This window comes from Coregonus lavaretus, assembly GCF_964263955.1.
Source record: "Coregonus lavaretus genome assembly, chromosome: 3".
In the NCBI taxonomy this organism is placed as follows: domain Eukaryota; kingdom Metazoa; phylum Chordata; class Actinopteri; order Salmoniformes; family Salmonidae; genus Coregonus; species Coregonus lavaretus.
The window spans coordinates 55472742-55487352 of NC_139990.1; the positions used below are offsets into that span (position 1 = coordinate 55472742).

At 42.3% G+C, this 14611-nt stretch overlaps 1 protein-coding gene and 1 pseudogene across 2 annotated transcripts; both read right to left on the bottom strand.

Moving 5' to 3' along the window:
- Positions 1 to 2551: 2551 nt before the first annotated feature.
- Positions 2552 to 10823, bottom strand: LOC311108067 (NF-kappa-B inhibitor delta-like). Its single transcript, XM_084150713.1, has 11 exons — positions 10763 to 10823; positions 7275 to 7436; positions 5297 to 5538; positions 4940 to 5157; positions 4635 to 4740; positions 4340 to 4486; positions 4173 to 4224; positions 3878 to 4044; positions 3465 to 3581; positions 3062 to 3226; positions 2552 to 2972 (listed from the first exon to the last, which is right to left on the bottom strand). The coding sequence occupies exons 1-11, from the start codon at positions 10776 to 10778 to the stop codon at positions 2901 to 2903; spliced, it is 1464 nt and encodes a 487-aa protein (XP_084006839.1). The 5' UTR covers positions 10779 to 10823; the 3' UTR covers positions 2552 to 2900.
- Positions 10824 to 12497: 1674 nt separating this feature from the next.
- Positions 12498 to 14105, bottom strand: LOC311108078 (E3 ubiquitin-protein ligase TRIM35-like; annotated as a pseudogene). Its single transcript has 5 exons — positions 14088 to 14105; positions 13894 to 13986; positions 13557 to 13787; positions 13210 to 13348; positions 12498 to 13045 (listed from the first exon to the last, which is right to left on the bottom strand). The product of its transcript is annotated as an E3 ubiquitin-protein ligase TRIM35-like (transcript).
- Positions 14106 to 14611: the final 506 nt, after the last annotated feature.

A 14611-nucleotide genomic window follows, 5' to 3' on the forward strand; every position in this document is an offset into this window, starting at 1 on the left:
AGAGAGAGAGAGAGAGAGAGAGAGAGAAACCCACTGTCCTCTATCTTGTGTTGCAGTGCCTCCTCAAACAGTATAGACGAAGTGTGCATGGAGGCGAGGGAGAGTCATCATTGGAGGTGCTGCAGAGAGGCAAACACACACAGTAACACACACTGACTTGTTTATGGCTGACACACACCAGTGTCCATTGGAACATCAAGTATGTTACACACCCAGCCCAAGCTGACCAGAAGAATGATTCAATTGTCAATCTTGATTTAAATAAAATGTATATCAAGCCAAGATGAAGAAGTGACTCTTAACCGTCTTTGTGACTTGTGTATTAGGTGCTATCATTCTACCTTGCCCAGGAGAGAAAGTAAAGTAGCCTTCAGTGCTGATTTGGGGTTTATCCTTACCCCAATCTGCACCAAAAGCAACTAAAAGCAACAAAAAAACATACCTGGCCCAAGATCAGCTTTCAGGTGCACTGTAAATCTGTATCATGATGTGGGTAGTGTTGAAACAGAACTGAGTGCTGTGTTCTCTCTCTTCCTTGCTTTTGACTTCATGCACACCCAAGAAAGTTGATTGCATGTCTCGTTTTACTGTATACTACTCTCAATGCACTTTAGAAATCTACAACTTTATTATCCAGTCACGTGAGAGAGGTCTTTTACATTTAGGATTTCACATTGGACCTATTAATAACCTCAAGCATGATTTAAGATATCAACCCAACCCCATTATCCCACTGTGTTTTACTGACGGTTGGCTCAGGATCTATCTGCTGTCATTTGTGATGGAATGAAGTGGATTGCCGTGGGTGGTTGTGTGCTAGGTAGCAATGAGAAGGATGTCAACCCCATGTCAGATGTTAATTTTACAGCAATTTGAAACAGAAACAGGAATGAAGTCTCCTATCATTCTCTGGGGTCTGAGAGGGTGCTACCAGTATAGTATTGTATTTCAATGACCTCTTTCTTTCTCCTATTGCATTTTAAGTTACATTGCACGAGTAGAATCATTTGAAGCACTAAAAAGGTATTACCTTGGGTTGAAGGAGCGGGCATTTTAAAAGTGTATGAGTTTAAGCTTCATGAAAAGGTCAATACATTAAGATAAGGAGGCACAGTAACTACCTGCAAATAAAATGTCTGTATTATCATTATTTAGAGCTGTTTCTAACTTGCTTGCTGCAAGTACAATGTCTGTTATCCTCAGCTATTTGTATTTACCGGTATGTAGCACTAGTAATGCCTGATACTGAGCCAATGGCGTAATAGTTAACCAAAATCAAATGAGTGATTCTCACCAGAGCTAACCAATAAGACAGCTACTGCAATAAAAATCACCCTGTATACAATGGTCTTATTGATTTATTGTTTACAGTTATTTCCCATATCTTTTAATCTGAACCTTTATCAATATATACAAGAAGAAGACAAATAGAGATATTTGAAGAACAGATTTAATGCCAGCGTTAAGTTTAGGCAATTCAGTAAATCAGAAGGATACATTCAGTGAAAAGTAACAGCAGTACTACACTGTTACAAACTGTCCAAGTAGTAGATAGTCCAGAAACGTTGAACAAAATGGACCCAAGCAGCCAAAATCACCAGATTCTCTAGTACCATTTCTAAATGATCACATTAGTTATTCTCCTTCATGTTAACTCGCCTATGCCTTAGACCTAGGAACAAACAAAGAATATCACTGTATGTTCGTAGACTAAGACTGCCCAGGTGCCAAAACTAGGGGAAATCACATTTGAAAATCATTTCTTCTACAAGTCTGGGGAAATGTTGTGTCATATCTCCAGTGAGATGTTTTTTTGATTTGATTTTGTATGCCACTTCCAGTGATGAAGATTCACTACAACAATATTTCAAAGGGCACATGCATGCTACCTCAATGGAGAATAAAGAGAAGAAAAAATGAGCCAGTCATAAAAGTTCTATGAGTAAGTGACGGTTGCTTTCTTGTCACCACAAAACATGTTGTGATATTTTCAATCATGAGTCATGTTTGAAAATACCTGATTAGTTGAAGGCGAAATGAGTCATAACTGAAATACTCCTCCTATAATGCCCTTTAAGAAATAAATACTACTGGTACTATATTGTATATATTATATTATATTATATAGCATGTGTGGTCAATATCAACATATTCCCTTTACACAGTAAATAGAAAACGTTCTTTCGATAAGTCAGAGTATGAATGAGATAATATATTAGCTATTCAATGAGCGCTATGAGCATATCAAATATAAAAAGTAAAGACTAAGTTATAAAGACAGTGACAGCATGAGCACAATGGTACACTGTGTCACATGCTTAGTGAAACAACAACCACCTTTCAACAAACCAATATGATTTCTGACCATGGTGGGAAGTTTTGACAAGAGTATGAGTGGGGGTGGTAGCCCAGAAACCCTCCTCAGATATACCTCTAAGGAGGGCTTTCCAGCTGGGGGGGGGTGGGGTGGGGGGGTACTCACACAATGAGTCTGGGCAGCTTTGACTATAATGTTAACGATTTCATAGAAATCAAGGTTGTACTGAGTGACAGTAATATCAGGGGGCACTGGAATCCCACCTGTTACCACTGCTCATTACTAGCTAGCCATTAAACAACATAAAATAGCTACCTATTAAGCTAGAAAAATGCATACACGTCATAGCTAACTGAATTCAGATAGTGACCAAAATCATGTCAATGAAACAACAATCGTTTCAAAGTGAATGCCCTAGTATATATTAGAGATTTGCGGTGTTTGAAAATCCTCACATGAAGATACGCTAGAATCCCTCACTCTTGGAAGTACAGATGTCTGGATTCAACCTACAGTACAGACCTTCAGTACTTCCTCTGAAAAGAGGCGGAGGGATACACAGGGACATAAAAAGTAGTCCGGGTCACTCTTGGTCCTGTAAGGACATTACACGTCGACGAGAGGAAGCACTTCGCTTCTTCAGGATAAGCTTGAGCTGAAAACAGATGGGACAGGGATAGGTGAGCTGAGATTATATGAATGAAACAAAATGGCCATTAGCTGTCTGTCTGTCTGACTGCTCACCTGTTCCCCATGGAGTCCACTCTGCAGCAGGTGTGCAGGCTGGTCGTTCTCCAGGTTGCGGATGCTGGGGTCGGCCCCTCGGCTAAGCAGCAGCCTCAGCATCTCCTCTTGGTGTGGGCTGCCATGGAGACCAGCGGCCATGTGCAGCGCGGTATGACCGTGGGCCTGCAGGGGAGGAGGTCAAGGGAATCATGAAGCTGTGAGTATATACCAACACTATGGCAATAACTAGATATGCACACACTGTCGATGAGTCTCCCTTTCTTTTCAATCTTTTCCTTTCACATGTACACACGCTGTTGAAGATGTTCTACCTCTCTTTTCTCTTTTCATGGAGTCTCTCAGGACACAGGTCAGTTTCTCTACATCTTTGAAGAGCAGACAATCTCACAGCAGCACTGACCTTCATGTTGACAAAGTCCCTCATGTTGGCCAGGGGGATCTTCAGCAGGTAGCGGACCAGGTGGATGTTCCCCTCCTTCACAGCCAGGTGAAGAACAGTCTTGTTACTTTTGATTTCCTGGAAACAGAGGAAAACACTATATGAAGCATCAAAATGAAACCGCAACGCACCGAAGGTGAGGAAAATATTCAAAACCCATCATAGGTTTCTGCAGGTGTGAGGTTGGGTGGAAAAAAAGCTGACTAATAGCTCCAGATGTGATTTATTTTCTACCATAACGAACCATGCCATTCCCTTGGGAGGACTGAGGTATAGATGGTGTTTTCTACTTATTGAGTACTGGCACCTCCTGTAGAATACAGTCTCTAAAATACTAACTCTAGTACGTTACATTTAAGTAGTGCATTCAGTACCTGGCTGGTCAGGGAGGCTCCGGTGTTGAGCAGCATCTGCAGCCAGGAGAGCTTCTCCTCTGCCAGGGCATGGAGGCTGGCATCACCCAGCCCCGTGGAGGAGAGGGAGGAGAGAGTCTTCATGGTGCCACCGTGGGAGATGGCTGCACAGTGCAGAGGAGTCAGACCTGAGACAGGAGTGGGAAAATACTTTATTCTATTGTTGTTACTTATTCTGTTGTCTTATTATATCGTTTGTCAGATGTCTTTTGTGTAATGGTTGTGTTGTTCTCATTTGTCATAAGCTGGATGTTACCTTCAAAATTGCGAGCCTCAAGGTTCACTCCAGGCCCAAAGGAGAGAATAACCTACAAATACAGATCCAAAGATTGAAAATGATTGGTTATTCACATCATTTGTTATTTATCTAGATTGAGCCCTAACAGATGATAACTTTGGTTGAAGGCAGTGCTGCTGGTTTACCTGCATAACCCTGGGGAAGCCATAGGTGGCAGCAAGATGAAGTGCTGTTTGACCTTTGACATCACAGGCATTTATATCTGCTCCTAAAGACAACAGATCCTGGACGATTTCCGGATGGTTAGCAGTCACCGCCACCAGCAAAGCAGTCTGGGATACCGGAGGGAGGGGGGGTTAATACTATTAAACTAAGGCTCACTATGTGTGGCATCCACACATTTATTTTAGAGGAAGCATCTCATTTATGTTTTACTCAATCCTGTGTTCTCTAAAGTAGAAGTGTCTTCTTGGTGCATACCTTCCCCTTGTGTTCCTTGGAGTCTAGCCTACCAAGCTCAGCAAGCCTCTCTGCTGCAGCAAATGCATACTCCCTCAGGCCCTTGGCTGTGTAGATATGCAGAATCCTGACAAGACAATACAACATGACAAATTGGTTTCAGTCGAAAATGTTGTAAAGTCCCATGAGACATGAGACACTTTTATTTTTATTTGCCAAGTTTCTCTTAACATTTTCTCAAACTTAGTCATGTCTACTTTCTCAACATCAGGTAACAAGCCCCCCCCCAACCCCCCCCCCCCCCCCACACACACACACACACTCACGTGTCTCCGTCGTCATCCTGCCAGGTGGTTCTGCTGTAGTCCATCCCTCTGAGGAACATCCTGGCTTCCTCCAGCTTGGTGACATCCATCTGGCCACTAAACACCTGCTGGACAGGCTCTGTGGGGCCCAGGGCCCCCGACGACCAGGAGTAGACAGGGGTCTGCAGGGGCCCAGAAGGAACCAAACTAGACACAGCCTCGGTCACTGGACACTCCGTCTGTAAAGGTAAAATATTGGTATCATCATGAATGCTATAGCACATACTGTTCATGTATTTAATAGCACGTGAACAACAAGTAGTCAAAATGATGATGTAATGTCAAATTGCTTCTGTTCGAGAAACCAGTCCTCCTTACAAATTGCTGAGGCATCGTGGTGTCTGGGTAGTCCTGAATCTGCTGTGTGTTGTAGCTGGAGGCCATCGGACGGATGTAGGCCGGAGTGTGACTGTAGTCCATTGAGGTGGATGGGCTGGAGAAGTAATTGATCCCCATAGGGGAGAATGGTCCTTCCTGTATGGCCAAGGGGGCTTGGTGCTCATCCATAGAAACCCATCTCTCATACCCCACTGCCATGTCTGAGTAGCTGCTGGCTACACCTGGGAGGGTCACAAGTCAAGCCATCTGTCAATGTCAATGGAAAATATTTGAAATGATTTGACAATGTACAGTGAGGGAAAAAAGTATTTGATCCCCTGCTGATTTTGTACGTTTGCCCACTGACAAAGACATGATCAGTCTATCATTTTAATGGTAGGTTTATTTGAACAGTGAGAGACAGAATAACAACAACAAAATCCAGAAAAACGCATGTCAAAAATGTTATAAATTGATTTGCATTTTAATGAGGGAAATAAGTATTTGACCCCTCTGCAAAACATGACTTAGTACTTGGTGGCAAAACCCTTGTTGGCAATCACAGAGGTCAGACGTTTCTTGTAGTTGGCCACCAGGTTTGCACACATCTCAGGAGGGATTTTGTTCCACTCCTCTTTGCAGATCTTCTCCAAGTCATTAAGGTTTCGAGGCTGACGTTTGGCAACTCGAACCTTCAGCTCCCTCCACAGATTTTCTATGGGATTAAGGTCTGGAGACTGGCTAGGCCACTCCAGGACCTTAATGTGCTTCTTCTTGAGCCACTCCTTTGTTGCCTTGGCCGTGTGTTTTGGGTCATTGTCATGCTGGAATACCCATCCACGACCCATTTTCAATGCCCTGGCTGAGGGAAGGAGGTTCTCACCCAAGATTTGACGGTACATGGCCCCGTCCATCGTCCCTTTGATGCGGTGAAGTTGTCCTGTCCCTTTAGCAGAAAAACACCCCCAAAGCATAATGTTTCCACCTCCATGTTTGACGGTGGGGATGGTGTTCTTGGGGTCATAGGCAGCATTCCTCCTCCTCCAAACACGGCGAATTGAGTTGATGCCAAAGAGCTCGATTTTGGTCTCATCTGACCACAACACGTTCACCCAGTTCTCCTCTGAATCATTCAGATGTTCATTGGCAAACTTCAGATGGCCCTGTATATGTGCTTTCTTGAGCAGGGGGACCTTGCGGGCGCTGCAGGATTTCAGTCCTTCACGGCATAGTGTGTTACCAATTGTTTTCTTGGTGACTATGGTCCCAGCTGCCTTGAGATCATTGACAAGATCCTCCCGTGTAGTTCTGGGCTGATTCCTCACCGTTCTCATGATCATTGCAACTCCACGAGGTGAGATCTTGCATGGAGTCCAGGCCGAGGGAGATTGACAGTTATTTTGTGTTTCTTCCATTTGCGAATAATCACACCAACTGTTGTCACCTTCTCACCAAGCTGCTTGGCGATGGTCTTGTAGCCCATTCCAGCCTTGTGTAGGTCTACAATCTTGTCCCTGACATCCTTGGAGAGCTCGTTGGTCTTGGCCATGGTGGAGAGTTTGGAATTTGATTGATTGATTGCTTCTGTGGACAGGTGTCTTTTATACAGGTAACAAGCTGAGATTAGGAGCACTCCCTTTAAGAGTGCGCTCCTAATCTCAGCTCGTTACCTGTATAAAAGACACCTGGGAGCCAGAAATCTTTCTGATTGAGAGGGGGTCAAATACTTATTTCCCTCATTAAAGTGCAAATCAATTTATAACATTTTTTACATGCGTTTTTCTGGATTTTGTTGTTGTTATTCTGTCTCTCACTGTTTAAATAAACCTACCATTAAAATCATAGACTGATCATTTCTTTGTCAGTGGGCAAACGTACAAAATCAGCAGGGGATCAAATACTTTTTTCCCTCACTGTATTTGACCCAGGTCTGGTTGGGTTGCAAATGGCTTACATGGGCGCTTCAAGCAGTACTCACCTGTTGAGGTAGACTTCTCTGGTGTTGACACCTGTTGGGAGAGGACAGCGGCAGTGGGGACACTGGTACTGGTTGTTGCTGTCAAGGAGGTCTCCCTCTTCCTCTTCTGCTCCAGGAGTTTCTTCACTGTAGGCAGAGTGTAACACGGCTTCTCCTTCGGTGCTGTGGGGACAGAGGTGATGTTGCAATGAATGATCTTTGGTGGATAGTCATGAAGTCGACCATGACATTTGTTCTATATTGGGGTGCTTTTCTACAATGGTCTACTATTCTTACCAGACATGTATTACTACAGAGCGACACAGCTAAAGCTCTTGGTATAATGTTATGACATAATATGAAGTAATGTGGTAATTTTGGATAACGCTTCAACTTTGTTTTTTGGATTGAAAAACCAAAGTTCTGTGATTTCCCATGATTCATCTATGATATCATGTTTACTCTTTTTCCCCATCACTTTCTTTTCCATTCAGCAGCCAGAGGAAAGAGAGATAGTGGTGAACAATATATGTATCTGAGGTTTCCAGCTTGATATTGCTTGTGTGCAGCAAAGCAGGGTAGTTTTTCCTCGAGTGTCATCACCCCACACGTGAAAGACAAAGCGACATTTCCACCGAGAAGCATAAACAGGTAGAGAGAGAGCTCTGAGGAACCTATTCCATTAGGAAAACAGGCTGTGAGGTCAGAACTAACAGATAGATTCACTAGAACCACTACCATGTGGAGGCTTGCCACTACACATTTTCTGTGACTCTTTCCTGTCTAGCTCCGTTACGCTGGCTGTGGTAAACCACAGCACTTCCTGTCGCTGCTGTGTGTGCCGAGAGCACGTTACAACCCAGAAGTGAAGAGTGAACATATAAACGTGGGCCATGTCTGCTCTGCTGTGTGACTGAGCTGGCAGCCATAACATAATGTCTGACTATTATCATGCTTAAGTGTGATGATTCATAAATGTGGTCATGGAGTAGATTGTTTCTCACAGCTATCTCACATCACCTGTCATTTTCTTAGAAGACAATCAAGCCATAGAAAGGGGGCTTTTTGGGGGGTGAGCCTGAGATTTTGGTCTAGTTAAATAACATATTTGAATGCTACAGTAGTCTCCTCTATTCCCCAACAGGGTTCGGTGAACATAAGAAGGAGTGATAAAAACACACTCTTTCTAGTGCCATCAACACAGTGTCAGTGGAACATAAAAATCTCTGACTTGAGAGCGAGAGTATAGTGAATGCCTGGGTGAGGGGTGTGTTGCGTTTTCACTTTTCGTATCCCTCTCACAGGGAGGAACGTTTGGTATCACTTGAGGCCACTCAAATGGATATAAAGGAGGAACTGCCTTTCTGTTCTGCAATTGTGAAAACTCCAGGAGTTATTAACATTCTGTTCCTTGTCTCTCTCTTCTCTTGGACCTGAGTTTTACTTCTGTCTCAATTCTTTCCCTCATTTATTTTCTCTTTCTTCAGTTTACTGTCTTTCTGAGTAAGGAATAAAAGACAGACTACTGGCACTTGCATAACTAAAAATAAGACAGGAGATGCCACAGAATTTTCAGCTAAACCAAAATTACACATTACATCAATTACATTCACAATTTTCATTCCTTATAACAATGATTATAAACATTACTGTAAGAGACTCCTATTTTATTATATTATATTATTTTCTTATTAAAAATGACTTGCTACTACTGTTATACTCCAAATAAGAATCAATTTGCCAAACTGTGACATGTTCATATTGGTAAAATGACCCTGGAAATGAGTTGTGACCATCTCCTCAAGACTTTATTCCAATTTATCTAATGAGTTCAACGTCATACAATTCATCATCAGATACTGTAAAGTAATTAGTGAATCCCCCTACGTAATTTCTCAACCTTCACCACAGTGTAGGAGGGATGAATACTAATAGAGGGAATACCTCACAGGGGAGAGAAAGAAAGGGTGATCTACACGCGGAAGGGCAGCTCTGGCTACTGGTGCATACTGTAGACAGCAGGTGTGCCTCCCCAAAAATAATCTCATGCAAATATTTGACTAGTAGTGCATGTTGGAGGAAAGAATAACCCCCCTACAGTTACAGGATAAGCTACAGTCGGATGTTAACCCTTAAAGGCAGTCTACTGTCCATGTCCAAAGCCAGTCTTTCTTTTAAAACACCCACAGAGAGGGAGAACTGTCCTCAATAGATGTTCTTTGTCACCAAGCAGGTAATAAAGGTCACAGCTGTATTCTGTAATGTCACCTAAATGTTCCGAATGAACTGAGTGATGTTTATGTTCACTTTCGAGTTTACCTACACAACCACAGAGAGTAGAACCCATCACAGTGGTCTTTACTCAAATAAACAGCGTACAGAATGTTGTCTTCTATTAGTTTCATTGAAGGAATCATCATTAGAGTAAATGTTGCAATTACTCCTTCTTTAAACACTTTATTCCCCTTTATAAAGGGTGGTAAAAGGGCTATGCCACGTATGAATCCTGAAACATCTATGTAGTGATTATGTAGACATTATGAGTGCTCTATAAAGCATATTGCTACTTGAGTTTTGGTATAGACTAATGTACATTTGAACCTAGCGTTACATCATTTGGCAGACAAATTATGTCAGTGCAGAAAGCCTATTGCACTATACATCTTCAAAGGTAGATTTTTACAGTTGTCATTGTTGGGACGTTAGTTAATCGATCCATGACAAGGAGACAGGGCTGCCTGGAACCCTGTCTGAACGCTGTTGCGATGTAATATTTAAATGACGGAAACCCCTGGCCATTTAGTCATGCGCGTGGGCGGCGGGGATTCCGATGACCTTTCTGTTTGCTGGCTCAATATGCTGCCGTGGCGAGCAGAGAAAACGAAGTGAACTTCCTCAATGACTGTGGCACTATTTAGACTAATATTTTGCATAGATATGACTAGTATGCTACACTATGCCCGTCGCCAGCATTGGCACTCCGCGAAAAATCAAGTTCATTCTTGCGTGCGTAAAATAGAATATCCGGATTCCCCCTTCACACGCATCATTAAAAGGGGAACTGAGATATAGCGAACATGGGCGAAGGTTGTGAGGGTTTCCTTCGCTGTCAGTTTTCAATACGCAGAAGTAGGCTATTGTTTTCATCATTGCCTGTAAATGTTCACATAACTTCTTAATATTAACGTATTTAATAATCTCACATTAGTTTGCTGCACTCAATTGTATGATATGATATAGGCCTACCCACTTTATAACAACCCTCACTTATTTTGAATGTTAGTCCTGACTTGTAGGCTATTGCCTAAGCCTACTTGCCACTTATGAATCAAAACAATGGTGCAACTTAGACATTAGGAATAAATGTTCAAAACTGAGCAGCAAGTGAATGTAAAAAATAGCTTTTGATTGTCAATGTCACCCGCTATATGATCACAATATTCGTATCTATGCTTATTAGTAGCCTGCTAGTCAATGTCATATTCATCATCAAAATAATGAACACTCACATTTCTGCCAGTGCATGTCAGAATCCCTTTTTCTTTGTAACACCTTGTCAGCTCCTCTTGCTCAAAATTTTTTGAAGTCTCTTCTTCAGGGTTTGAATTCGCAGTGGTTCCTGGTCCTGCTGTAAGTGTCTGTCACAGGCTCGTTGTTGTCTTGCTACTATGTACACACAGAACACGTTGCCGATGACGCCATCTCCATTGCCAAAACCACGCCCACTACAGTCTGTGACGATTGGGTGCGCCAGAGCACAACATCAGTGCCAAACCTTCACCTAACCCGGACGACGCTGGGCCAATTATGCATCGCCTCATGTGTCTCCCGGTCGCGGCCGACTACGACACAGACCGGTAACGAATTTTCTGAATTAACAATGCATGTTCTGATTCAAAGAGTGAACTCGGAATGGAGATGATTTTGGCTACCAGGTTACATTCTAAGTTGTTTGTGTGTGTTTTGTGTGTGTGTGTGTGTGTGTGTGTGTGTGTGAGAGAGAGAGAGAGAGAGAGAGAGAGAGAGAGAGAGAGAGAGAGAGAGAGAGAGAGAGAGAGAGAGAGAGAGAGAGAGAGACAGAGACAGAGAGACAGAGAGACAGAGAGGGAGAATAACAAACAGAGATTTCCTTGATGTAGTAGGAATCTTCCTATATGCCATCATCACGGACTACTGTATAATTTAGAAACCTTTAGTTCCTCTTCCTCTCCACTGCAGCGGTTGGTATCTGCATGAGGAAGAAATCTAACTGAACAGTCTCATTGGCTGCTTTGGTCTCAAACCAATGAGAGGAGGGGAATCCAGCATCAAACCATACACCCACTCACTATTCCTTATCAAACTGATAAGCATCTACATTCATGCTAGGAAAGACATGAAACTGCCTTGTCTTATTATAGCACAATGTGTTTATATTGACATGTTTAGCATTTCTCATGCATGGTTGAGATCAAGTCCATTTGAACTCAGTTTATTTGGGGAAATAATTAAGCCAGTCATTTATTTGAACAATCTGCATATATTCTTTAATGCAATGGCAATTTATCCTAGATTGACAAAATCAAAGGGGAATTCAGCCCAGCCCTTGTAGCCTACTAGCAGCTCTTGTTAGCTTTTCAGGACAGGACAGAGCCTCCAGCATAGGATTTGATAATTTTTTATACAGCTGATTCAGTGTTTCTTTGTCCCCATGGAAAGGCTAGGAAGCCCTCTAGTGTCTGTTTGATAGACTTTGATACATTAGCCCCATCTAGTGTAATGGAAGCTCAACAATCACTTTCCTCTGTGTTTGGAGGGCTGAGGAGCAGTCTTGACGAGGACAGCCGGTGGAGTCTTGTTTACTTCATTAATTGAATTGAAGTCCTAATTAAGAGACATGATAATTAGCATTGGATGGTTTGAACTGTATGATTTGAAAATAATGTGGCATCTGTGTAGCCTATCCCAACTCAGACTTTTTAAATAATATACAACTTTTTATCAGCAAGTGACCTATGTTCACAATGGCAAATACAATTTTCTTAAATGAACACCCACACCCTACTGTGACTTATTATTTTATAGGTGACAATTTTCACTAAATAGTCTGAAGGGAAAACTTTCCAATCAAGCTGCTCTATGCCTGCTGTTTATAGGCAAGGTGGACGCAATGATAAGTTATCATTATTTGACTGATGAGAGTGTTACAGCAGGTGAAGGGCATCGGTGAGTGTTACTGACTCATTTAACATGTTAATCCCTGATTCAGACGGAGGCAGTATCCGCTGTTACAGAGACCTTCACTGGTATAACCTTCAGAGGATGGAGAGTACAACCATTCCTGATGTATGGAAAGACTCTGTCAGTGAAAGTGTGTGTGAATGTGTGTTATTATCTGGGTCAGAGAATGACAGCTTTCCTCTGTACCAGTCCAGCTGCACTCTGACCCTCTTGGGTTTCTGTCTCACTGTTAGGAGCTCGAATCTGTGAACAAGTGGCACCATTAGAGCATGTGTTACATACCTATCCATTAAAAACCACACCCCAGGATCCTCTACACATGCCAAAGTCTCCCTTCCTCCAGCAAGACTCTGTGATCACACCCACGATCCATTCTGTGCTGTCCCCAACCTCAACGTCCCAGCTGTGTGTTCCTGAGTTAAAGCCCTCAGAGCCCTGGACCATTGTATAGTCATCAAATCTCTCTGGGTTGTCAGGAAGTTGAGGTATCTCATCACTGTTTATCACTGTGGTTAGATCATCAGACAATATTAGATGTGGGTTTGCAGTGTTGGGGTCTAGAGACACTGGAGCTGAACAGAGACAACACAAACATACCATAATGAAATTCAAATTGTGGTAGGGACATAATCTTATTATTCAGCCTAAATTTCATTCACTAAGCATATTTCTTGTTTTCTGTATAGGAAAATGTTAGTTGCGGTAACGTTTTATCCCAATTGTATCTAATACTCACTGTATTGAATTGTTCGCTGCATCTTCTCCCAGACTCTGTACTGTGGGTTTCACAGGTGCTTTGCTACATCAATCAGTCGTCCTGAAACCCTCTCACAGTCTGGCTGTGTGCAGTATGTTCTGGAAGAACAGTAAGGAGTCTGTGGGGTTGGATACAGAACCACTGAGAAGAGAGAGACCGGAGGCAGATCACTTACCTTTCCAAGGTGGCCCTGTGGTGCTGCAGAGAAACTAAATCAATTTCTATCCATCTCTTATTATACCAAGTATTTTGGTTATAACAAACTTATAACAAAGGCCTCGTGAAGAATGCTCTCTATAAAATATGAAAAGTACAGTTGTCCTTACCTGTAGGAATGAGATGCTTTCAGCTCCCAGCTCCTCTTCTATGGCTCTGATTGTGTCTGAAAGTGATAATATCTCTCTGCTCATCTCCTCAATCTTCTCCTTCATCTTCTGACTCTTCTGCTTCTCTTCCTCCCTTAGTACAGCTATCCTGACCTCCTCTTCCTCTTGTAGGTACAGGTGAAGCTTCTCAAAGTCCTCCTTGATCTGCCTCTCTGTGTGCTGAGCCTGGCTCTGTAGATAGCAAATAAGAATGTGTCTGATAGTAACACCAATCATCATTTTATCATCCATAATACCACAGGGTGGAACTCTGGCTGCGATCACTCTGCATTCTTACCTTAATGTGTTCTGCTGTTTGATCACAAGTCCGTTTAACATCATTGAAGACCTTCAGCTTCTCCTGTAAGGGCTTCAGTGCAGTCTTAACCTCCTTCAATGAAACAACATAGAAGTTGGGTGTAAAACAGTGAATAATCAAAGACATTCAATTTCACCATCTGAATAAGTTTTCTATATTATCAACTACCTTACGATACTGTGCAACGTCATGTATTGGGCAGTGGTCATGACTCTTCTGCTTTTTCAAATTTTGACACACCACACATATGGGTTGTTTATCCTCCAGACAAAAGAGTTGGAGTTGCTCACGGTTGTTTTGAATCTTGATTATTTTCAAATCATGAATAAGTCATGCAATGTAAGTTAGTTGAATGGTAAATAGCTGAATGTCACAGTGCTGTTCTGTTCTGTACTTGAATCCCTCTTACTTGAATCCCTCTTGCTCAGGTGAGTCAAGGATGGAGCTCTATATAATAGCAGCACAAGGATCATAGATTTCTGCAGTTATACTCTTCTCTGTATACTTATCATTAGTGTGTTTGCTTCACCAAGAATAATGCTGTTCTCTTGCATACTTATTGTTTGCTTTCCACCAATTTGAAACTATAAACATCAAACCAACTTCAAAATGTGCAGGCTGGGAAAACTACAATATAACTTTCAGAATTGTAAAGGCCGACAAACAGGCAGTGTATTGAATCAGACATATAAGGTAA

What these genes read in the sequence shown, in the direction of transcription:
- LOC311108067 (XM_084150713.1), bottom strand. An exon ending in CAGGATGACGACGGAGACAC is followed by an intron (nt 4,741 to 4,939) that starts GTGAGTGTGTGT and finishes TTGTCTTGTCAG; the next exon opens with GATTCTGCATATCTACACAG. An exon ending in GCTTCCCCAGGGTTATGCAG is followed by an intron (nt 4,225 to 4,339) that starts GTAAACCAGCAG and finishes CTGTATTTGTAG; the next exon opens with GTTATTCTCTCCTTTGGGCC.